Genomic DNA, 23,073 nt, shown 5'->3' with positions numbered 1-23,073 from the left:
GCTCGGGCCGCTGAGCATGAGCCATGGGTCCAGGTCCTGGCTCTGCACCCACCTCCTCTGCCTCTTTCCTGTCTTTGTGACGGTCCCCCCGGGAAATGGTACGAAGTTGCTTGTTCTCGGAGTTCAGTTTCTCATTCTCACCTGTGAAAGGAGATCCCTCCTGGGAGAGAAGCTAATGGCTCACATTGGCCCAGACTGTGAAGTGCACAGGCCTGCTCTGCTGCCCCTCCCGGGACGCCATAGGAGCGGGGAGGCTGCGGAGGGCCTGGCGGGAACTGGGGATGCGAGCGGAGCTGGCCCTGGGCCTGGGAGCTGCTCCGTTTCTGGATGCTTTGGGGCCTTCCTCAGGACGGCTGTCCTGGGTGCGTTGATTGTGGCTGCAGCCATTCTCATGCCCCTCTCCCCTACCTGTCTGTTGGTGCACGTGCCTTATAGGGGCCTAACTTGTTTCTCCCCAGTTGCCAGCAAGGCTGTGTGCTGTGTGGGTGATGGGAGGGAAGCGTGTGGCCCAGAGTGGACCTGCAGTCCGTTTCTCGTCCCCCTTTTCACTGGACCTTCTTTCTTGTGTCCGGTTTTTGCTAAAGTGCATTTATGGGAAATTGATCCCTTATCTTGTCTGTGAAGCTTTCTGTCTCATCAGTAAGGAGTGATTATGCTCCCGGGAGTGTTTTGCCACTGGGGGTACATTGGTTTGGGTTTCATTGATCTTTTAGCTGTGGTTCCATGCAGCCTACACGCTAGCTACAACCTACAACGTGGATGAGCCTTGAAATCAATAGTCACAGGGTCACATATTGTGAGGTTTCCTTTGTAGGAAGTGTCCCGAATAGGCAAATCCTTAGAGAGAAAATACATTGGTGGATTTTATGGTCTGGGGGAAGGGAACTGGGGAGTGACTGATAAGGGGGTTGGGTCTTCTTTCTTGAGTGATGAAAATGCAGGAAAACAGCTCTAAGCGCAGGGGTACTTCCCCGGGAACGCTGGCCATCCTGCTGCATCTGCTCCCACAGCCGGGCTCGCAGTGGTGGTCTCTCAGCCACGTGCTTTTGGGTAACATTTCAGGTTGGTTTGCTTCTATTTCAGTATTCAGTTTCAGAAGTCATTTTGTTTACTTTTTATTGAGATTAATTTACTGTTGTTAAACCCTATTTTAATAGTTCAGAAAATGTCATATTGCACTCTTTTTTAATTAAAATAAGCTTTTTTTGGGAGCATAAGGTAGCTATAGAAACGACACAGCTCGTGACTGTACAACTTGATGGCTCCGTGAAGCCCCACCGATGGAGACGTCGCATGTTGCCAGCACCCCAGTGCTGTCCGTTGACCTTGTCCAGGAGTGTTGGTTTGGCTCTGCCCCGCACTTTGCCCCCATTTCCACTGCTAGAGGCAGCCCCACGGCATTGGGTTTTGTGTCGTCGGGTGTTGTCATCCGGATTTGTAGATTGTCTGCATTTGTCACTGGGAGGCTTCTTGTGGACTCACCATGCGTCGTACCCAGGTTTGGGCTGTTGGAGCCCACGCTGCTGGGAACGTGCATGTGAACGGCACCGGCTAGGCTGTGGGAGGGTGGGGGATAGGAGTTGCAGCAGCAGTATGTGCTTCTGGCTCTCCCTCCTCCCACCTTCACTGGTGTTTGCCGTGGTAAGTCCCAGCCTTTCTGATCCGTGGTGTGTCCTTGTGGCCATCCTGGGGCTGGTTTGCATTTCCCCACTGGGAGACCCTTGTGAAGAGCCTATTCAGGATCTTGGCCAGTTTTCCTGTGGGTGTCTGCCTTTTCCTTACTGAATTGTCAGAGTTCTTCGTACCCTCGGGACGTGGGTCCTCCTGCCCTCCAGCAGTATTTCTGACTGCTGCAGTGGAAGGAGCGGTGTGAGGGGTTTATGTGACCCAGAATTCCAGATGGACCTCTGCCCAAATGGCTGAGGCCGCATCCTCGTGGAGTCTTAGTTTCTTCATCCACAAATGGGAATGGGAATTCTGAGAACTCGAAGGTGGGCGTTAAGTGAAGTAATATACTTACAGAGAATTACAAGAGTAGTAGCTGTTATTGTTACTAATTTTTTTTTTTTTTAAACAAGAGGAGACCGCACACCCACCGGGATGGCTAAAATCAAAAGACAGATAAAAACAAGTGTTAGTGTGGATGTGGAGAAATCATAACTCACACTTTGCTGGTGGAATGAAAAATGGTGAGGCTGCTTTGGCGAGGAGTCTGGTGGTTCCTCAAAGTGTTAAACATAGAGTGAACCGTAAGACCCAGCTGTTCACTCCTATGTTTATACCCAAGGGACTGGAAACAGTGCCCACACCAAAGCATACATCAGTGCTCACAGCAGCATGACCCATAACAGCGCCAAAGGGGAAACCACCCATATGTCCATTAGCAGATGAATGGATACATCATTAAAAGGGTGTATGTGAGGATATGTGAATCATATGTTTGAATTTTTTCTGTGGAGATGAGATGGAGTCTTTTTGCTTGCTAAATGGGCCAGGTACATTTCCCTGTTACTACGAAGTAATCCCAGCGGATTCGGGCAGCTCCTCTCAGCCTGTGTCCCCTCAGACACAGGCTGTGGTGCCTGTGTCATGTGAGCTCCCTGGAATACTTGGGCACTTTACTTTCCTACCTAGGTTCAGCCTTTCTCATTAGCGAGTTCATGGTTTCCTTTGAGTAAGTGTCATGTTTCTAGTAAAGTAATATTCAAGGGTTAAAGTTTTTTGACATCATGAATATAAATATAATTGTTTTTTAATTATATATTCCGAACGTAACAATTTAATTTGGAGGAATTGGAGACGTCTAAATGACATTTTTGGAGGTGTTTCTTGGTGCATTTTTCTAGAGAAAAATCACCTGCAAACAATATGGAATTTATCCTTTCTTCTGTTTCTTCTGGTCTCTGTGAAGCGGGAGGTTCTCTTGCCTCATGCTTTTAAAGGGAGTGATACCAGTGCTTGTCCATTACTTATTAATGCATTCTGTTCTCTGTTAATGTTTGCTGTTATTTAAAATCTGTGTCAGTAGATTTACTGTAGCTATAGATGCTTTTTTTTTAATGACATTAAGAAACCGCATCCAGTTTTCTAAAGCTTCAGTTGAGAGGTGGGGCCAGGTCGTGGTGAATGCATCTTCGTGCACAGGGCACCCTTCCTTCCTTTATAAACGTTCCTCTGTCTGCGGTCTCACTTCTGACACACTGCGCTGTGCGGTTGACTTACCGTGCTCACCTAACGCTGAGGCCCGGCAGATGCCCAGTCAGTATTGTTTAAACTGAAATGAATGGCTGCCGCTGGTTTTGTGTTCCGGGGCACGGGAATGATTCTCAAGGTGGACTGTTGCTTCTGTTTGCCGAGGTCTCACTGAGGTCTTCCGTGCCAGTCAGCATGGGTGTCCAGGAGACCCCCTTTGAAGGGAGGCTTGGTGGAGCTCCTGTACGAGTTCCAGCATGTCCACTGAGCCTGTGGTGACCACCCTCCTTCCCCCACCCCGTCCTGTGTCCTGCTGTGAGTGGGTGTGGCCGTGGACAGAAACTCTGGGTTCCAGCCTCCATCTGCCACGGGTGGGGGAGAGGGAGGGGAAGCGCAGGCCTGCGGATGATCCCTGGTTTAGTGATGCGGCTTCACACAGACTGTCCACCAGGTTAGAAAATACACTCACTCAGTTGTTTTTTCTTCTTTCTTTTGTGTAACTTCCCCTGTGTGAGGCTGGAGTCTCGTTACTTTGTTCAGTGCTTGTGTTTCTTTTATGGTTAATGTGTATTTTTCGTTCAGCCCCTCCCTCAGCAGAGTGCGGCTTGGGCAGTGATGCCCAGGTTCTGAAAGGAGGTGTTTCTGTTGTTTGTTTATTGTTGTTCTGTACGCCCTCTCGGATACAGACGGAATTGGAGAGGTGAGCTTTCATGTGTTTGGCTGCATGCTAATACCTTTTTTTTAAGGATGGGTTTAGAAGTACGAAAACTTTAAATATATATTTTTAATTTTGTTCTATGGTGGGTGCACACTGTGTGTGGCATTTCTTCCCTTTTTATATTACGGTGACATCATCCCATCCCATTGTGATACTGTTTCCTTAGGGGAAAGCTCCGTCCTGAAGGTTGTGCCTTTCATCCTGCTGTTCTCCTCTCTTTGTAGAGCTAATTCGGATTTAGTTGTGTATTGCTAAATGATTGTGATTGCTAAGTGCCACACGCCTAGTTAACACGGTTTTGCGTGTCTGCCTGTACTACGTATTTTTGACTTAGCCGTTTGCGCAGATTCCATGCTGAGAGGTTTGATCAGCCTTTGACAGAGACTTTATCTGTTAAGGCCAGACAATCTTTATTTCATAATAATATCGTTGAGCTTGTGTCTGGATCTGCTTCCGAGGCCTGAGCCCCCTCTTGAGTTTGATGAGCCTCCTGTGGCCACACGGACGCCTGCCTGTGTCCCTCGCATCACAGGTGCCCCCACCATGCCTTCTTCCCAGTCCTTGGACTCTAGCGAGTGATGAAGTCCTGAGGCTCCGTGTACCAGTTTTGTGGGGACCCATCAATTGATCAGTATCTGTTGAACGCAGATTGTGGCAGACAGCGTGGGGCGAGTTGCTTTTTCCTCTTCCCGGTCCAGCTCCCTGCTCAGCCCATGTGAGGAAGGGCAGGGAGGTGGGCTCCCAAGGCTGCTCTCCCCTCCCTCCATGCAGAAGCAGGCAGTTCCAGCCTCAGCCCGTTAGGTGGGGCTGGCAGCAGGTCGAGCGGGCAGTGTGCTGGCAGGTGGTGAATGCATGCAGCGGGACAGGCAGGAGCCCCCCCCGCCCCGCCACCAGCCGCCCTGGGTACAGCTCTGCCCCAGCCCCGCACCCTCCCGGGGCACACTTGCTCTGAGGGGCTGCTCCCCAAGGAAAGGCCTTGGTAGGGACACCCTTTGGACTGGGAAAGCGATGCTGGATGCTTCTGGGGCTCCTCATGCTCGTTGCGGGACAGAGAGGCCGTGGAACTGATGGTCGCTGATCAGTAATCAAGCCCATGGGTGAGTCGAGGGGGCGGTGCTTCTGGTTATTTGATGGTTCCCAGGATGCCAGGCTTTGAGTGTCTGCATCCTTACACCAGCAGCACCCGTCGAGGCCAGGCACCCAGTAAGTAGGCTTTACTGGTCAGGCCTGAGGGCTCTGAAAGCCACCTGGTAAGGTCCTGGTGAAGCCAGATGGTGGGGTTTCACCTGCAGAGGAAAGCGGGTCGGGGGCAGCATGTCAGGGGCCTGCCAAGTCGCTGGTCCCAGGAGCAGATGTAGACCAGGCAAGGAGCCCAGTAGAAGGGCAGGACAGGCAGCTGGGAGAGCTTGGGAACCCCTGCAGGCTGGTGGCCCTTCCCGGGGGAGGTGGGACCTGCTGTTGGTGGGTGGGGCTGGGTCAGCCTAGGAGTTGCAACTACAAAGGCGTTGAGAATCTCAAGTCTCACCTTTTTTCCTGGGAACTGCTTCCTGGAAGGGTGCCTACCTCATGGGAATGCCAAAGCCAGCTCCTGGCGTGGCCTGTGTTGTGCCTGCTGCCTCAGGTGCCACCCTGCAGGCATGGCCCTCTGCTGGGCCCAGGAGCGGGGCTTGTTCTCAGCCTCCGTGGGGAACTGTTTCCAGGCCCAGCACAGGTGTGCCAGGCTAAGACTTAGCCTCTGCGAGCTGGGGCCAATGACCAGTACTTCCTGCACAGAGGCCCGCACCTGTCTCTTGATGGGTGGATAGCAAGGCCCCTGCAGAGCAGACGTACTGCCGTGTGGGGACCAAAGGGTCTGGCCCACAAGGGTGGAGGGGCAGATACTCGCAGGGTCACTCTACAAGCCCTGGCACCCCTCGTAAATGGGCTCGACATGGTTTGTTTCGCCTGTGGGCCTGGGTCCTGCCTCCTGCCTCCTGCCTTAGCACTGGGCTGGGCATTCCACCGCACTCGTGGCCCAGTGTACAGCCGGACTCAGTGATGGGGTGGGACCTGCCCGGACCCACAGCCACGACGGAGCTCAGGCAGCAGGCAAGTGCTGCAATGCTCCTACCTGCTCCCTGGCCTGCTGGGTGCTGGGGTCTTCCATGGCCGAGCAGGAAAGGGCTTCTTGTCCAGGTCCCTGGGCTTTGGCCACACCTGTTCCTGCACCTGGAGCACCCCCCATCCTTCCCGCTCTGACTGGATGCACGTTTCCCCCTCTCCACCTGGCTTGGGGCTGGCCTTCCAGCATCCACTTAAGGTTTTTCTATAATGAGCCCCAGAGGTGGGTGTCAGGTGACAACGAGCTGCTGGCCGCTGCGGGCCCGTCTGGCCCTCGGCCTCATCCCATAAAGAATGTTTTACTCAGTCCTGCACAGATGTGTAGCTGCTTTCACACCACAGCTGTGGAGTTGAGATCCCTGCGACAGTCCGATGCTTGTGTGGTGGTCAGTTTTGTTTGTCAACTTGGCTGGGCTGCGGGATGCCCAGGTAGCTGGTGAAACGTCACTTCTGGGTGTGTCTGTGAGGGTGTTTCCTGAAGATGTCAGCGTTGGATTCAGTGATGCCTACCGCCCACCCCTTTCCCGTGGGCAGCATAATCCAATCCGTTGGGGCCCAAATGAAACAAAAGGCAGAGGAAGGGCGAGCTCTCTCTTCTTGAGCTGAAATGCCCATCTCCTGCCCTTGGGCATTGGAGCTCCTGGTTCTGGGGCCTTTGGACATGGACTGAATTACACCACTGGCTTTTGTGGGTCTCCAAGTCTGCATGTGGCCGATGATGGGACCTCAGCCTGCCCAACCAGCTGAACCAATCCCTATAATAAATCTCCGTATGTATGTCTGGCTCCTTATGCTCTCGGTTCTGTTTCTCTGGGGAATCATGACTAACACAGATTTTGGTACCAAGAGTCCTGTTTGCCTCCCTGTTGCCAGCCTCCCATCCTTCACTGCACTGGTGCCACACCCACAGGGGCTGCCTGCATCCTCCCTTGGGGGTGGGGTGGGGTCTCGGGCCATGACCTCTCCAAAGGGACCTTCTCCCCCAAGGAAACCTGTGCCCTGATCCAACGGGTTATGGAGAGGCAGATGAGGCCTTTTGCCTGGAAAACCCACACACTCCCTGTAGACACCAGGCTTTTGGTTCCTGTTGGGTTGCTGACTGTCCCCTGTGTGGGACTGGGACCCCGCCCTCATGCCCATGGACTCCAGGCGATGACCTCAGCGTCATGCTGGTCTGCTTTTCCGTTTATTTGTGTTCGAGTACATTTTCCTGCAGAATCGGGTTTGGGCCAGATGTGGCCCGTGGGGCCGCAGTGCACCGACCCCGGGGTGCTTTTCCTCGGCGGACATCAGAGGCCTGTTGTCTGTGATTGTTGCCTCTGCTTCTGTGTCTGGGTTTTGGCCTCATCTGGCAGTGGGGGCCCAGGTGTCTAGTGAGAACCCCATGTGCTGCTTCATTCCCTGGGGACTGTTGAGGGTCTCAGTAGGTTGATGGTAGTCAGAAATGCTGGTTCTGAAGGTGCTGGTTCCACTGGAGGCAGGAGGAGGGCTGCCCATCCGCTGATGGGTCCCAGCCGCGGGGGAGCAGAGGTTTGCTATATTGCAGGGGTGTGCCCACCAAACCCCTGCCCTCATCAGCGGTGTCCAGCTCAGCACACCCCCAGATGGAACCGCTCTGGGGCCCCACGCTCACTCCATCCCCACTGGTCCTGCTCTGTGGGCACCCTGACTGCTGGCACCTTGTCTAGCTGCATCACCCTGTGGGCTCTTTTGGGGGCAGCTGCTCTGCTACGCCGTGCCGCATTGCTGGCGCCCACTGGATGGAGGGTTCACTCAGCCTGGACCTCTGGGCTCTCCTGATGGCCTCCTTGCTCTGGTCAGGGTGGTCCAGGGCCAGCCTCCTTGCCCCTCCTGCCCAGACCTCCCAGACCCCCATGTCTCCTGGGGGGCTGGATTGTTGGATTCGAACGATCCTTATCCAGAGATGGGCTGGGCCAGCTGTGAACACTGGTCAACCCCAGTGCCGGCCAGGGCCGGGGCGGGGGTGGGGGGCGGGATGGCGTGGGAGAGCTCAGGGAGGGGCTCCTCGGGAGGCTGAGGCTGAGTGGGGATGAGAGGGAAGGGGGTGGGCTGTGTAGGAGCAGGGAGGGCGCTGTACAGGGTGTGTGTACATATGTGTGTGTGTGTGACTGAGGGGGGTGTGTGTGTGAGGGGAGGCCCGTGGCCAGAGCGCCACGTCAGGAGGCAGTGGGGAGCCCTGGAGAGGAGAGTGGGAGCTCTGCTATCGGGGGTGGCGTAAGAGGGTCTGGTCAGAGCGCTGTAACTGACACATCTCACCATGTGCCTGGCGGGGGTAGGGGGTGGGGGACTAACCCGGCTCGCAGAGGAGGAAAGTGAAGCGCCCTGTGATTGATGGCTGCCCAGAGCCTGAACCTCATGACGGGGGCCACACTGCCCCATCTCCACGAGTCCCCACAGGGTGAGCGAGGGGACTCGCTCTTGTTTGCTGTATGCCAGTGCCCTGGTCCCAGAGGCCCCTGGCCTGACTTGACCCCACCCAGCCCTTTGCTCCCTCTGGGCCTTCCTGCTGGGCCCTCCCCATGGTCTCCAGGTCTCCAGCCACCCACTGAGCTTCCAGAGAGCCAGGCTTCCTGCGAGGCGTGCGCTCAGCTGCTCCTGCTCCGTCTGCTGAGCTCTCCCCTTCCCACCATGCTGGGCTTTGAAATTCTGCCTCTGCAGCCCCTGAGACTCTCAGTCCTGGCCTGAAGCGTGTCCTGGGCCGCTGGCCCCACCACGCCTGGCCCTGGCCCCAGCTCCAGGTGTTTGTGCAGTGTCCACAGGGAGGCCGGTTTTGACTTCACGCCTGGGCTCCCCGGGCTGTGTCGGGCTCTTCCGGTCTGGGTAGCTGCAGGGTGGTGGGCAGGGTGTGGGCTGGCCGTCACTGTCAGGAGCAGCCGTCAGCATACCCACGCCAAGGCTGCCTTGGACGGACGTCACAGAGACGCTGCCACCACCTCCTCGAAGTCCGGACAAGTGCCCTGTAGTCCAGGAGGCATTGCCCTTCTTCTCCACAGCAGCCGTGGAGGTCGTGGGCAGGGCTGCGGTGGAGGCCCTGACAGCGGGGAACTGGCCTGGGAGGTGCCAGTGGGGCTCAGGAAACTGCGAGGACAAGGGCACCCGCAGCGGGAATCCCGTCAGGTGGTGAATGAATGTCATTGCTCTGAGCGCTTCCCAGGACAGGGAGGCAGAGTTCTGAGATGGCCTTGAGGTCGAGGTGGGAGTGAGGGTGCTTTGGTCAGAAAGCCCCTCAGACGGTGGCCAGGGTCACGGGCTCCACCTTCCTGGCCCTCAGCCTCCGGGCCTGGGGCTGGGGCAGCCATAGGGGCTCTGCGTTCACATTCTCCAGATTGCGGGTAGGACGCTTTTCAAACATCTGAGTTGTCTTTAAACAGCTTTATGGAGCTGTAATTGCAGTAGAGTAAGTTGCTTATGTTTTAAATGTTTCGTTTGATACGTTTTCATACGGGTATAATACTCAAGAGGTGAACACCATGATCAAGATGATGAAGGTGTCCCCCACCCGTGTCCTGCACCCTGTGGTAAGCTGTCCCTCTTCTTCCCCAGGAGACCTCGATACACGTTTGTTTGTATTTTCTAGCGTTTTCTATAAGTGAGGTCATATAGCATGTACTGTGGTTTTTGTCTGGCTTTCCACTGAGACTAACTCGGAGGTGAATTGGTACGTGCTTGTCAGTAGCTGCTCCCTTTGGATTGCCGAGTACAGGCAGACCTCAGAGACTGCAGGCTCCCTTCCAGAGCACCGAAGTTAAGTGAGTAGGTAACGCGAGTCATCATCTTTTTGCTGATGGAGGGTCTCGCCTCCAGTTTGTAAAAATGCATCAGTGAAGCACAATAAAATGAGGTCTGCCTGTGGTATTCTGTTGTGTGGCCACACCACACATTTTTTAAAAAATTCATTTTCCTATTGATGGTCATTGGGTTGCTTTCAGTTTGTTTGTTTTGTTTTGGCTGTTACAGATACCCCTATGAGTCTTGTGTGGACGTGTGCTTTCATTTCTTTGAGGTAAAGAATCTGCCACATTCTTTTCCCAAGTGGCTGTACCAGTTAACGTTCCCTGCCAGCAGTGTAGGAGAGTCCCAGGTGCTCAGCTCTTGCCGGCACGTGGGGGCGGAGTCAGGCGTTTCATCTTTGGCGTCCTGGTAGCCGTGAAATACCTGTCTCACCGTGGTGCTTGTTGTCCCCTGTCGAGGAGCTTTTCGTGTCGTCCTTCCCGTATGTATGTCTTCTTAGGTGAAGTATCTGCATTTGCTTCACCCGTTTTTTATTGGGTAGTCTTTTCTGACTGAATTTTGAGAGTTCTTATATTCTGGGTACAAGTCCTTTCTCAGATGCATGATTTGCAAAGATTTTCTCTTAGTTTATAACTTGTCTTTAAAACAGCATAAGTTCTTAGTTTTGAAGTCCCGATTACCATGTTTTTCTTTTATGGGTCATGTCCAAGATCACAAACATTTTTTCTTGTTCTCCTTGGAAGTTTTATACTTTTCATGTTTAAGCGTGTGGTTCATTTTTAATTAATTTTCATATGTGCTGTGAGGTATGGATAGGTATCCCTTTTCCACCAAATTGCCTGTGTACCTTTGTCAAATCAGTTGGCCATACGTGTCAGTCTGTTTCTGGATTTTCCGTTCTGCTCAGATCTGTTTGTCTTCTTTATGCCAGTACTGTACTGTCTTAACTACTAAAAGCTTTATCGATATTGAAATCAGGTAGTGTTAGTCTTCCTATTTTTTCTTTTCAAAGTCATTTTGATTATTCTAGGTCCTTTGAATTTCCATGTGAATCAGATGGTCAATTTCTACTGAAAAAATGCTGGGATATTATTTGGCGTTGTGATGAGTTGAAAGATCAATTTGTGAAGAATCAACATCTAACAATATTGAGTCTTCTGGCCCATGAACAACGTATAAGGTGTATCTTTCCGTTTATTTAATTTCTCAGCAATATTTTGTGGCTGTTAGTGTGTAGGCTTTGTGTATCTTCCATCAGATTTAAACATAAGCATTTAATATTTTTGATGCTATTGTAAATACAATTTAAAAAATGTTCACTTTCTGATTGTTCACTCCTAGTATATTGAAATAAGTTTGATTTTTGTATATTGATCTTGTATCTTGCAACCTGGCTACACTCCTTTATTCTAGTGACGTCCTTGGATTTTTCTGTGTATAGACTGGCATGTGATGCATCATTGAAGACGGTTTGCTTCTCCCTTTGCAGTCTGGATGCCTTTGATTTTGACTGCTTCGTCGCACTGCAGGCTGGGGGTCCCAGGACAGTGTTGAGCAAAGGGGGACTCGGTGTCACCCTTAAATGGTATTAGTGGGAAGGTGTGTGGAAGGTGCCCTTTATCAGGCTGAGGAAGCTCCCTCCTGTTTGCTGAGAGTATTTATCAGGGATGGATGTTGAATTTTGTCAGATATTTTTCCTGCATCTTTTGAGATGATTATATGGATTTGTCCTTTTTGTCTGTTAATGTACTGAATTACATTGCCTTTTTCCCCAATGTTAATTAACCCTACATTCTTTGGATAAGCCCCACTGTATCATGATTCTTTATCCTTTTTATGTACTGGTGGCTTCTATTTGACAAAGTTTTATGAAGAAGTTTTTCCATCTGTGTTCATCTGGGGTATTGGTCTATAGTTTTCTTGTTTTAATACTGTCTTCGGTTTTGGTTACAGGGTAAAAATAGTTGGAAAGCCTTTTTTGTTTTTCAGTTTTCTGGAAGAGTTTGTGTATAGCAGAAGTCAAATGTGACTTGTATTCATCTTTTGTTATCGGTATATATTGGGTATTACAATTTTAGTACAGTTGTTTCCTTTCTTAAAATGCGTATACATGTTTTTGGCACCCTCTGTATTTCTTTCTTAAATGTTTGGTAGAATTCACCAGTGAAGCCATCTGGGCTCAGCATATTCTCTGTGGGTTTTTAACAACTATACATTCAATTGCTTTAACAGATACAGGAGTATTTATGCTATCTGTCTCTTCTTGAGTGGACTTTGGTAGTTTATATCTTTCAAGGAATTTGTTCATTTTATCTTAGTTATCAGATTTATTGGTATAAAGCTGTTCATGACATTCCCTTGTTTTTTAATATCTGTATTGCTACCACCTTTCATTCTTGATATTGGCAGTTTGTGCCAATACCCTTCTTGATATTGTCCAATTAGTCTGGCTCCAGAGGTTTATCAAGTTGATTGATCTTCTCAAAGAACTTGCTTTTGATTTAATTTATTTTTCTCTATATTTTTTCTATTTGATTAATTTCTACTCTGATCATCATTCCCTTTTTCCTTGGGTTTTATTTACTCTTATTCTAGGTTTTTTTGTATGTCTTTTTACTTTTTATTGAGTAAAAACATATAGAGCACAAATCATAAGTGTGAACTTGCACAAGCTGAACACACTCACATATCAGCGCCCAGATCAGGAATCAGAGAAGCCCTCCTTGAGCGCCCTCCCAGGAACTGACCCTCTCTCAGCCCAAGGGCCCTGACTTCTACCAGCATAGCTTAGTTTTCCTTATGCTTGGAACTGTACATATAAACAAAGTCGCACAACATATGCTCTTTCATGTCTGGCTTTCACTCAACATTGTGTGAGATTCTTCTGTTTTCTATATAACAGTAATTTACTTGTTTTCATTTCTGTGTAGCATTCTGTCCTGTGACTATCACAGTTTTTCCTTCTCCTGTTGACAGATACTCGGGAGCTTTGTGGTTTGGGGCTTTTGTAAATAATGCTCCTGTAAACATGTCTTTTCATGCACGCATTTAAGCGTTCCCCAGTAGGAGTGGGGCTGAGATGATAGAACAAGTGTGTGCTTAATGTTACTAGGTACTGGTTTCCTAAGTGTCTGTACCATTGACGCTTCTACCGCCAGAGCAGGGGAGGCAGGGTGGGACCAGCTGTGGCCTGGTCCACTATCGATGCTAGACAGTGTGTGTTGAGTGACTGAGTGAAGAGAGAAAGTTCTGACTGGGGCTGGCTGAACTCGTCGTCAGACATCATATGGGCCCAAAGACCAGACCCAACGAGAAAAAGCCTCTCTCCCCCCTAGGGAACGCACAGTCTAGTGGAGGTTCAAAACTGTGCTCCATCAGGATTTTAGAGTTTGCTGTGCAGTACAAGGGAGCTTGTGGTGTCTGGGACATGGAGGTGAGGAGCGTGGCAGCCGTGAGGCCTGAAGGTCTTCTTCCCTCGGCCTGTAGAAGGCCCAGGGACCACTGGGGTAAAGGCCGGGGGGAGTGTTGTCAGGAGAAGACCAACCGTGAGGAGCTGGGCTCTTACAGCTATGTGCATGGAGCCCAGGCGCTTGGCTTCGTGAGCCTCAGTCTTTTCATTTGTTAAAACGGCTCAACCCCACAGGTCTGTGAGCTCTACCTTGAGCTTTGCACAGTCCCTGGGCTAGTTTTTAAGATGAAAACTGAGTTTATTGATTGGATTGCTCTTTTTTTCCCTAACGGTCATTAAGTGCTGTAAATATCCTTCTGAGTACTTGCTTTAGTGGCATCCCACGGATTCCCATATTCATTTCATTTTAATTCAGTTCAAAATACTTTCTAGTTTCCTTTTTTGGTTTCTTCTTTGACCCATAAATTACTTAGAAGTCTATTATTTAGTTGCTATTATTTGGGGATTTCTAGATGTCTTTCAGTTACTTATTTTTCATTTAATTCCCTTTGGTCAGCGCACATATTTTTTATGGCTTGAGTCCTTTTAAGTTTGAGGCATGTCTAATGGCCCAGATATTTGGTCTGCCTAGGTAAATGTTCCACGTGCCCCTGAGAAGAAGGAATGTGCTGCTGCCGTTGACAATTGGGTCATATTAGTTAGTGCCGTCTGTGTCCTATGTCCTAACTTATGTTCTGTCTACTTGTTCTGTGGATTGTTGAGACAGCTGTTGAACTCTTCCAGCTATATTTTTGGATTTGTCGATTTCTCCTCACAGTTCTGTTAGTTTTTGCTTCATGTATTTTGAAGCTCTGTTATTAGGTTTGTAAACATTTAGAATTGTTATGTTCTCTTTCTGAATTAACCTCCTTATTATGAAATGACTATCTCTGGTAATATTCTTTGCTGTGAAATCTACTTTATTTGATATTAATAGAGCCATTCCAGCTTTCTTTTGATGAGTGTTACCATGGTTTATCTTTTTCCATCCTTTAACTTTTAAAAACAACTTACACTTTGGGCCGGCCCGGTGGCTCAGGTTAGAGCTCCGTGCTCCTAACTCCGAAGGCTGCCTGATCGATTCCCACATGGGCCAGTGGGCTCTCAACCACAAGGTTGCCAGTTCAATTCCTTGAGTCCCGCAAGGGAGCAAGTGATGGTGGGCTCTGCCCCCTGCAACTAAGATTGAACACGGCACCTTGAGCTGAGCTGCCGCTGAGCTCCCAGATGGTTCAGTTGGTTGGAGCGCGTCCTCTCAACCACAAGGTTGCTGGTTTCGACTCCCGCAAGGGATGGTGAGCTGTGCCCCCTGCATCTAGCAACGGCAACTGGACCTGGAGCTGAGCTGCGCCTTCCACAACTAAGACTGAAAGGACAACAACTTGACTTGGAAAAAAGTACACACTGTTCCCCAATAAAATCTTTAAAAAAAAAAACACACAAAAAACAACTACACTTTAATAACTTTATTTATTTGCATAATTCATACCACACAATTCACTCATTTTAAATGTACAATTCAGTGGCTTTTAGTATGTTCACACATTTGTGCATCTGTCACAAATAATTTTAGAACATTTTCATTAGTCCCAAAAGATAACCCGCACTCCTTAGCTGTCAAGCCCTCCAACCTCCCATCTTCACCCCTAGCCCAGGGCAACCACTGATCTATTTTCTGCCTCTACAGGTCTGCCTGTTTGGGACATTTCATGTAAATGGAGTCATGCAACATGTGGTCCTTTGGGACTGATGGGCCCTTTCACGTAGCAGTCCCCCAAAGGAACAAGCAGAGGAGATGCATGTCAGAGGGGCCAGCACCCTCAGACCAACATTGTCTTGGAAAAGCTGCTCGGGTGCTCGGTGCCCCTGCAGGGAGCGGGGCGAGGCAGACGCCAGCCGAAGCGGACAGGCCTTGATTCGCCTGTGAGTGCGTGTCGCAGCGTTTAGCCGTCGTGCCTCTGGGTGGCCTGTGAGGGTGACAGCAGGCCTTGTGAGATGCCTCCGTTTCAGTTTGAGGTTTGTGAGTGTGTTCTGCTCTGTTCGCCTGCTTAGGCTCATCTGGAGGTTTGGAGAGACACCCTGAGCTGGCCAGTGCCTTCCTGAGTTTCTGGAAGCCTGGCAGGCCCAGGGTTGGCATGCAGCCCGGAGTCAGTGCTGCCACCCAGGATGGGACAGGTCCTACGTAGACATGATTGTGCTTCGGGCTTTCCCAGGGTGGAAGCGGAGGAAAGCAGCAGAAATCACAGCGCTGAGCTGACTTAGTTTGAAAAAGAACCAGTGTCTTCACAGAATGGCTGGGTCGGTGGTGGTGGTGGGGGGCAAATGGGCAAGACCTGCCCTCGGGAGGGAGAGCAGTGACCCGGGGCAGACCCCGCCTCGTTTGGCCAGTCTCCCACTGTCGAGCAACGAGCTGTTTGCGTGTTTAAACAGCCCTGCCTCGGACCATCCTCACACACAGCCTGCACATTGCCCAGTTGTTTTCTTGGACTGAATTCCTGATCTTAGCGGTCTAGTCATATTGGCCTATTAGCCTAGACACAGTAAAGGAGTGAAAATGTTCATATTTTCTCAAGACATCTATTTCCTTGCTGTTCAGTAGCCTTCTCTCAATTTTTTTTTCCTTCTGTGAGCCAGGAGCCCTGTAGAGAGACAGGGTCTGCATACGGTGGCCAGTGGGAAGGACACACAGCATAGTCCTGGCTCCTGGGGGTGCAGGGTGGGGAGGAAGAAGCAAAGGCACTTCCTGGGGGCCTGGCCCCTCGCCTGGGGGAACATGATACGACGGGAAGCCCTAGCCAGCCCAGGATCCTCGCCCAGGTGCTGTCACCCATGGGGGCTTCTCCCTGAGCGCCCCCCCCCCCCATACACACATGTTGTGCCTCTTCACCTCTCACAGACCAAAGCCTCACCAGGTCTGGGGGTGGCGGCATCCTTTCCCCTCCGTCTGGCAGTTTCAGCTCTGCCCCCAGGTCATAGGCAGGCAGAGAGGGTCCCCGGAATCAGGCATGCATGGGGGCCTGTCGGTTGGCTCTGAGTCTTGCTTCATATTCTAGTCCCCTTGCGTGGGCAACGGTGTCACTCAGGATGAATGACAGATGGGTCCGGATCAGGCAGCAGAAGGGCACGTTCTAGAGCCTGTTTCCCCATCAGGAGTCGAGTTCCCTCCATGACCAGCTCCATGCACCTTCCAGGAGCAGCCTGCCTGGCCCACTCTCACGGGGTCTCTTCTCCCACGCAGGCATTTGGCCAGGTGCACACGAACCACAGGAAGGTGGCTGCGGATGGCGAAAGCCGGGAGGAGAGTCTGATCCAGGAGTCAGCCTCTAAGGAGCAGTACTACGAGCGCAGGGTGCTGGAGCTGCAGACGGAGCTGAAGCAGTTACGCAACGTGCTCACCAATGCGCAGTCAGAGGGCGAGCGCCTGGCCTCCGTGGCGCAGGAGCTGAAGGAGGTGCGTGGCGGGCAGGCGGGCGGGCGGGTGGGCTGCCGCGTGGGTGAGGACACAGCCCTGTCAGGAGGGGCACCACCGCTCATCCCCCTGCCCCGCACAGCCTCCCTTGTGGGTCCACAGTCGTCCTGGCTCTTGCTCCTGAGCTGCTGAATCCTGGGTCCCATGGGCAGCCGGGTCCTCAGGTGGAAGGTGGGACTGTAGCATACACATGCCAGCTTGTGATGACAGAGTCAGAAGGGGCTGCCGCAGCCCGCACCTGGGACCAGCTCGGCATCTGAGGGGGCCAGGCCAAGTTGAGAGCAGAGAGCGAGCAGCCATTGACTTCTGAGGGAGGTAAAGGGTGGGCCACCGACCCCAGGATGGGGTGGGCTGGCATTTCGGCAGCAGGCGCAGCTGGGAGTCTACGTGAGCTGCAGTCCTAGCCATGGCCCCAGGATTCTCATCAGAAGGGCGGGGGCCTTGTTCTGGACCACAGAGAGACCCACCCTCTGTCCTTTGTTCTCCTGGGAGGGCAGGTGACCAGACAGGAAGACGGTTCTGAGTGGTGGCCAGCTCTTAGGGCCACACCTCAGATATGAGGGTCCCACGGACTAGAGCAGAGCCGGGAGGCCACCAGCAGTGGGGAGGAGCAGTCACCAGCCCTGGTTTGTTTGCATCAGAGACCTGGAGCCAGATTTGTGATCTCACTTCTTCCCACAGACGCCCTGGGTGGGTGGGCAGGAGGGGCTGTCACTGAGGGAGGATTTGACCTCCTCGCTGCCCAGCCCAGGTGCATTCCACCGTTTCCCTCTTCCAGCAGGACCTATCCTGGGCTGTGAGGAGAGTCTGGGACCTGCTGACTCCTGGCTTTGGGTGCCAGGAAATGAGTTCAGCCAGTCCCACAGGATGTTAAAGAAGAACAGGTCTGGTAGGTCTGGGATCCCTGCTGCTCCTGTTAGTGCTTCAGGAGGAAGCCTGCCACTTCCCAAGTGCTCTCAGCAACCTCTTTCTCCCGAGGCCCAGCTGTACCTACAGAAATCCCTGTGGGGCAGGCCACGTGGAACGTTCTGGGGTTGGGGTGAAGGCACACTCGTACCAGAGCCCTGGTCAGTGTTCCCTCCATAGCTGGCTCTGTCTGTACCCTGCTCCATTTTTTCTCCCACTCGTCCCTTTCTCTCTCCTTTGGTTCCTCCACCAGTCCTGGCCTTGCCGCTTCTACCTAAGCTGCTGTGCCAAGCTCCTTTGTGGCCTCTGGCATGGCTGTCCCTGATCCAGCATGAGGCTCACACCCAAGGCTCAGGTATGGCTGAGGAGCCTGGACCATGAGGACACAGTGCCAAGCACTGTCCCCAGTAAAACCAACCTGCAGGGGCCTCAGGATGACTGAGCCACACAGGGGTCTCCCCATGAGATGCTCCTTTCACGGGAGGGCCTCTGCGTACTGGTGCCCGGTCCTGACCCGTCCACACGCTGTGCCCTCAGACCCACCCTGTCCTTCCTCCCAGTGACGGCTGCCTGAGGTGTCTGTCACCTATGCCCAGCTTGTCAGGAGGAATCGTGTGGCCTCGGTCGTGTGACCTGTGTAATAAACATGCTCAGCGCATGGGGTGGCTCCGTCTGTCTCATAACTCACCCTTTTGGTGACCCTCTTGGTATCTGGTTACTTCCCTCACCTCACAGGTAGGGACACCAAGGTGGTTTTTCTATATAGCTAAGGTCACCGTGCCAGCAGCTCTAGGGTCCTGACCTCTGACCTCTGCACTTACTGTGTGGACAGGCCAGACTAGTTTCGGTCCTGGGACATGGCCTTGAGCCCTGTTTTGCAGATGGAGAAGCAGAGTCCCAGGAAGTGGGGCACATGTGCAGCCAGCTGGAGGCAGAGTCAGGTCCTGTGCACACGCCGAGTGCTGCCTTTCGGAAGCAGAACTGCTAGCTGGATAGGGGTCAGCATCCTCTGCCAAGGGGGCCCCCCACCCCCCGGTGATCTTCCTGTCCTGGGGGCCCTTTTCCATGCGTTCCTGGGGAACGCTGGTCTTGCATTCCTGATGAACTCGAGTGTTGCTGTCCTGATGGACCCTGTGTGTCTCGGGCCCTCTGTGGTCCTGGGAGTGAGTGACAGGGATGTCCCAGCAGCAGTCCCCGCCAGCCTAAGCCAGGAGCCAAGAAAGGGTTGTTTTCCTGCTGTGGTTGCATCTGGGCCACCAGGACCTGCTGGATGGAGGCTGGGTGTTTGGGCACAAGCGGAAATGTGTGATGGGCCAGGGGCAGCAGTGCCAGATGCCAGGTGAGCGCTACAGCGTGGGGTGGATGAGCTGAGATAGGAGGACACCTGTGTTCGGAGCCAGGGGATGGAAGGGGAGGGGCTGTTGTGTGGGTGGACAGCCTGAAGGCCGGGGGTGGGGGTTGGGTGGGGGGTTGGAGGGCTGGGGTGTATAGAGGAGGCAGCAGGGGTGCAGCCCTGCAGGGGAAGAGGAACTGGGGGGTTGGGTGGTTCCTGAGGGAACAAGCCCATGAGGCAGCACATTCTTCCAGGCAGTAGGGCTGGACCTGAGTTGCTCAGGTGTGACGTCAGGTAGCCCCCCAGGAGGTCAGGGTAGTTGGTGAGGGAGAGTCTGCAGGACCAGGGTGGAAAGCCATCTGGGCAGTCTGTACAGCGGACGCTCAGTCCGCTCCCAACCTCTGTAATTGCTCATGGAAACCACTCACCTGCCCAGACACCCTGGCTGTTCCCCAGATGGCCGGCACACCCAGGAGAAGGCACCCCTGGCCCCAGGCAGGCGCACTCACCGAGCCTGCCCTGCCCCCTCTCCTGCTCCCTTCCCTTCCCCAGCCTGGCCTTTGTCTAGCAGCCGTGGGCACAGGGCTTCCTAGGAGCCAAATTGCATTTACTTAATTTTAATGAAGTATGTATGACTAGTCCTGCATGCCCCATGGCTGTAGTGTGTATAACAGCTCTGGAACCTTCCGTATCCATGCAGAACCACATTGCCTGACCTCAGTGTCCAGCCTGGGCAGTCACTCATCACCTCCTTGAAACCCGGTAGGAGAAGGATGGAAAGAAGTGCGGCCCATGTCCCAGGGCCATGGGGCCGGGAGGAGAGAGCCCCCAGCTGTGGGGTCACGGCTCCAGCCCTGCTTCACTGGCTCGCGTGGTCATCATAGGCACCTACTTGAGGCTGGTTCCCGGTTCCCTCCTGACTCCCTCTTGTCCCTGTCATCTTGCTCTCCCCAAGCCCCCGCCCTGTCTGTCCTGAGGCCTGGCACCCCACCCTGGGCCCCGGTTCCTCCTGGGGTGGTCAGAGAGTGGGTGGAGGCCTGGCCAGAGGTCAGAGGACTGGCTCGGCCTGGCTCTGCCCTTGTGAAGAGCCAGTGCCTCCCGCCCCGGAGCTGCCTCTTTGTTGGTCTGAGGGTGCTGGCCCCTCTGACATGCATCTCCTCTGCTTGTTCCTTTGGGGGACTGCATAGTTTCCTCATTGATGGAGCGTGTCTGCTCAGGCATCCCTCTCTGGGCTCCTGAGGGGACAAGCTGTGAGTGTGCTGAGTAGAAAGGGCAGGGGCCCTGAGGGGCACAGGAAAGGGTGGTCGACCCCGTCAAATACCTGCTGGGCCCCTGAAGCCAGCAGGGCACTGTAGTCACACCGTTGTTACCAATGAGTAACCTAAGGTCAGGGGCTCCTTGGAAGGGGGAGCTGCGATGGTACCCCACTCGCCTACCTCCTTTTGTCATCAGGGCCTCCATCCACAGGCTCAGCTGGGAGAAGGTGCTCCCCTGGGGGAAAAGCACACCCCATGGGGGCCAGTCGGAGCTTGTTTGAGCCAACGGATTTTGGGTGTGTTTTGGGCGGAGGTGCCCATGCCTGTGGTAGGGTGGCAGCTCGGTCGCTATGGCAACCAGAGTGCAGGCCTATGGGGCCTGCAGTGTCAGCAGACGGCGTCCTCCTCTGCTGTGTGGTATCCCGGGCCAGCTTGTGAACTGGGATGCCTCACCCACTGCCCATAGGGTCTGGCAATGGAGCAAGGCGGGACAGGACTCCTGGGGCCCTGGGGACCACACGGAGCCCTGCCGCAGGCGTGTCTGCCTGGCCACAAGGGAAGCTGCCCTGAGATTCTCGTTCCACAGCCTGGAAGGTCTTCTAGGTCTTCAGTCCTGCGCAGAGACCTGTGGGGAGCTGGTGGGTTTCAGACATTCCCCTTGGCTTCCACCCCACCAGGTGGCCATATTTGGGCATCTCTTGCATGCCAAGTGCTGTGACTTAGCAAGAATGGAGGGAGGACATTGTTCTCTCACAGCGCAGGAGGTCAGAGCCCAGGTGTTTTTGGCAGAGGGGTGAACAACTGCCTGCTTCTGTGTTCACGGAAAGTGGGGCGGCTGTGCGGGCAGCAGGAAGTGCAGGGCAGGGGCTGGCTCAGGTGAGGGGCTCATGGCTGCAGCCTGCCCAGAGCCGTGGGAGCCCCTAAGGGGCTCCAGCAGCATGTAAGGAGGGAAGAAACTGAAAGGAGAGAGCAAAGCCAATTGTGTGACTACCCCTGGCTGACGAGAGGAGAGGTGGGAAGACGGTTCGGCCAGTTGTCGCTGCTGTACGGCCTTCAGCAGTGGGTGGTGCAGTGAATGCGTGTGTGTAAAGGCCACAGCTTCCCCGCCAGGTTCCCTCATCACCGTCTGCAGTGGCGAAAAGGCCCTGAGAGGTGTGCCGAGGTGTGGCTCCTGTGGGGGTAGTGGCCTTTCCAGGCTGCTACCTGCCTCCTGTGTCCTCTGAGCAGCCCAGCTGGCTCCACACCGCCTGATCCAGTCTGAGCTGTTGTCACAGCTGCTTCCTCCTGCCTCTCCAGATGTGGGGACATCTGGTGACAGCGTGTAGGATGGCTGGGCTTCTCAGCTCACATGCCAAAGGCGGGAGCTGCCAAGCAGGACTGTCCAGGATCACGTCTTCTGCTCCTTGGCACCTATCAAGTGGGAGCAACCACACCACCCTGTCCATGAGAAGTGGGGTGCGTGGCGTGGTGCTGACGCTGCTGGGGGCCCTTAGCCCAACGTTACGGCCCACACTCCGTTCAGCTAAGTCCAGGCTCTCTGAGCTGCCTCTGATCTGACCCCAACTTCCAGGGGCCAAGACCAAAAGTCTGTGTTCATTTCCTGTGGCTGCTGTAACAAATTACCGCAAACTAGGGACTTAAGACAACAGAAATTTATTCTCTCACAACTCAGGAGTTCAGAAGCCTGAAATCAAGGTGTTGGCCTGGTTCATTTCTTCTGGAGGCTCTGAAAACACCAAAACTGCTCTGTGTCCACTTGGAGTGGGTGAGCGTCAGGGTGTGTGGATCGCACCAGTAAGTCGCACAGGTGGCCCCTGTGCAGGAAGGCTGCGCGGGCCCCGCTCCCCACACATCCCGGGGCAGCCTGGCTGCTCACAGTGGCCTGCTCCGACCTCCCTCTGTCCTCTTCCCACCCACCTCAGGGCCACGTAGTTTCTTGAGGGGAGTTGCTGAGTTTAAATCAAGCCCATTTACAGGGATAGGAGTGGAATTTGCTCATAGCCAACCCCCCACCCCCCCGTTTTACCGCCTGTGTCCACCCCTGCCCAGTGCGCAGATGCTCCCAGCAAGGGTGTGCCAGGGCAGCTGGGACCTCAGGTGAGCAGCACCCAGCCTGCCTGATCAAAGTGGACGTGGTGAGCTGGGGCCAGTGTGTTAGTAGTGAGGGCTCTCCAGAGAAGCAGGCCAAGAGTGTGTGTGTGAGTGATAGAGCTGGGGGTGTGATAGAGGTGATGCGCGCTCCCGTGTGTGTGAGATGGAGGGCATGATGAGATGGAGGGTGTGTGTGTGTGTGAGATGGGGTCTGTGTGTGCTGGATGGGGTATGTGTGTGTCATGGAGGGTGTGTGTGTGTGAGATAGAGGGCATGATGAGATGGGGTGTGTGTGTGTGTGAGATGGGGGGGTGTGTGAGATGGAGGGTGTGTGAGATAGGGGTGTGTGTGTGAGAGATGGGGGGTGTGTGTGAGATGGAGGGTGTGTGAGATGGAGGGTGTGTGTGAGATGGAGGGTGTGTGAGATGGAGGGTGTGTGAGATGGGGGGTGTGTGTGAGATGGAGGGCATGATGAGATGGGGGGGTGTGAGATGGGTGTGTGTGAGATGGAGGGCATGATGAGATGGGGTGTGTGTGTGAGATGGAGGGTGTGTGTGAGATGGAGGGTGTGTGAGATAGGGGTGTGTGTGTGTGAGATGGGGGGTGTGTGTGAGATGGAGGGTGTGTGAGATGGAGGGTGTGTGTGAGATGGAGGGTGTGTGAGATGGGGGGTGTGTGTGAGATGGAGGGCATGATGAGATGGGGGGGTGTGAGATGGGTGTGTGTGAGATGGAGGGCATGATGAGATGGGGTGTGTGTGTGAGATGGAGGGTGTGTGTGAGATGGAGGGTGTGTGAGATGGAGGGT

General features: G+C 53.5%; 1 protein-coding gene across 4 annotated transcripts in view; it reads left to right on the top strand.

Moving 5' to 3' along the window:
* The window catches only part of BICD2 (BICD cargo adaptor 2), a 118,363-nt gene that overhangs the window by 14,609 nt on the left and 80,681 nt on the right, over positions 1–23,073 (top strand). For all 4 annotated transcript variants that reach the window (XR_013994397.1, XM_081065615.1, XM_081065616.1 and 1 more), the window contains exon 2: positions 16,450–16,662. Coding sequence is in view for 3 of the 4 variants with exons in the window: in XM_081065615.1 (XP_080921741.1) it covers positions 16,450–16,662 (213 nt within the window). In the remaining variant the exon portion in view is untranslated. The remainder of the gene's footprint in view (positions 1–16,449; positions 16,663–23,073) is intronic.

The sequence above is a fragment of the Rhinolophus hipposideros genome, assembly GCF_964194185.1.
Source record: "Rhinolophus hipposideros genome assembly, chromosome: 11".
NCBI lineage: Eukaryota > Metazoa > Chordata > Mammalia > Chiroptera > Rhinolophidae > Rhinolophus > Rhinolophus hipposideros.
This window is presented reverse-complemented; position numbering and strand designations above follow the sequence as displayed.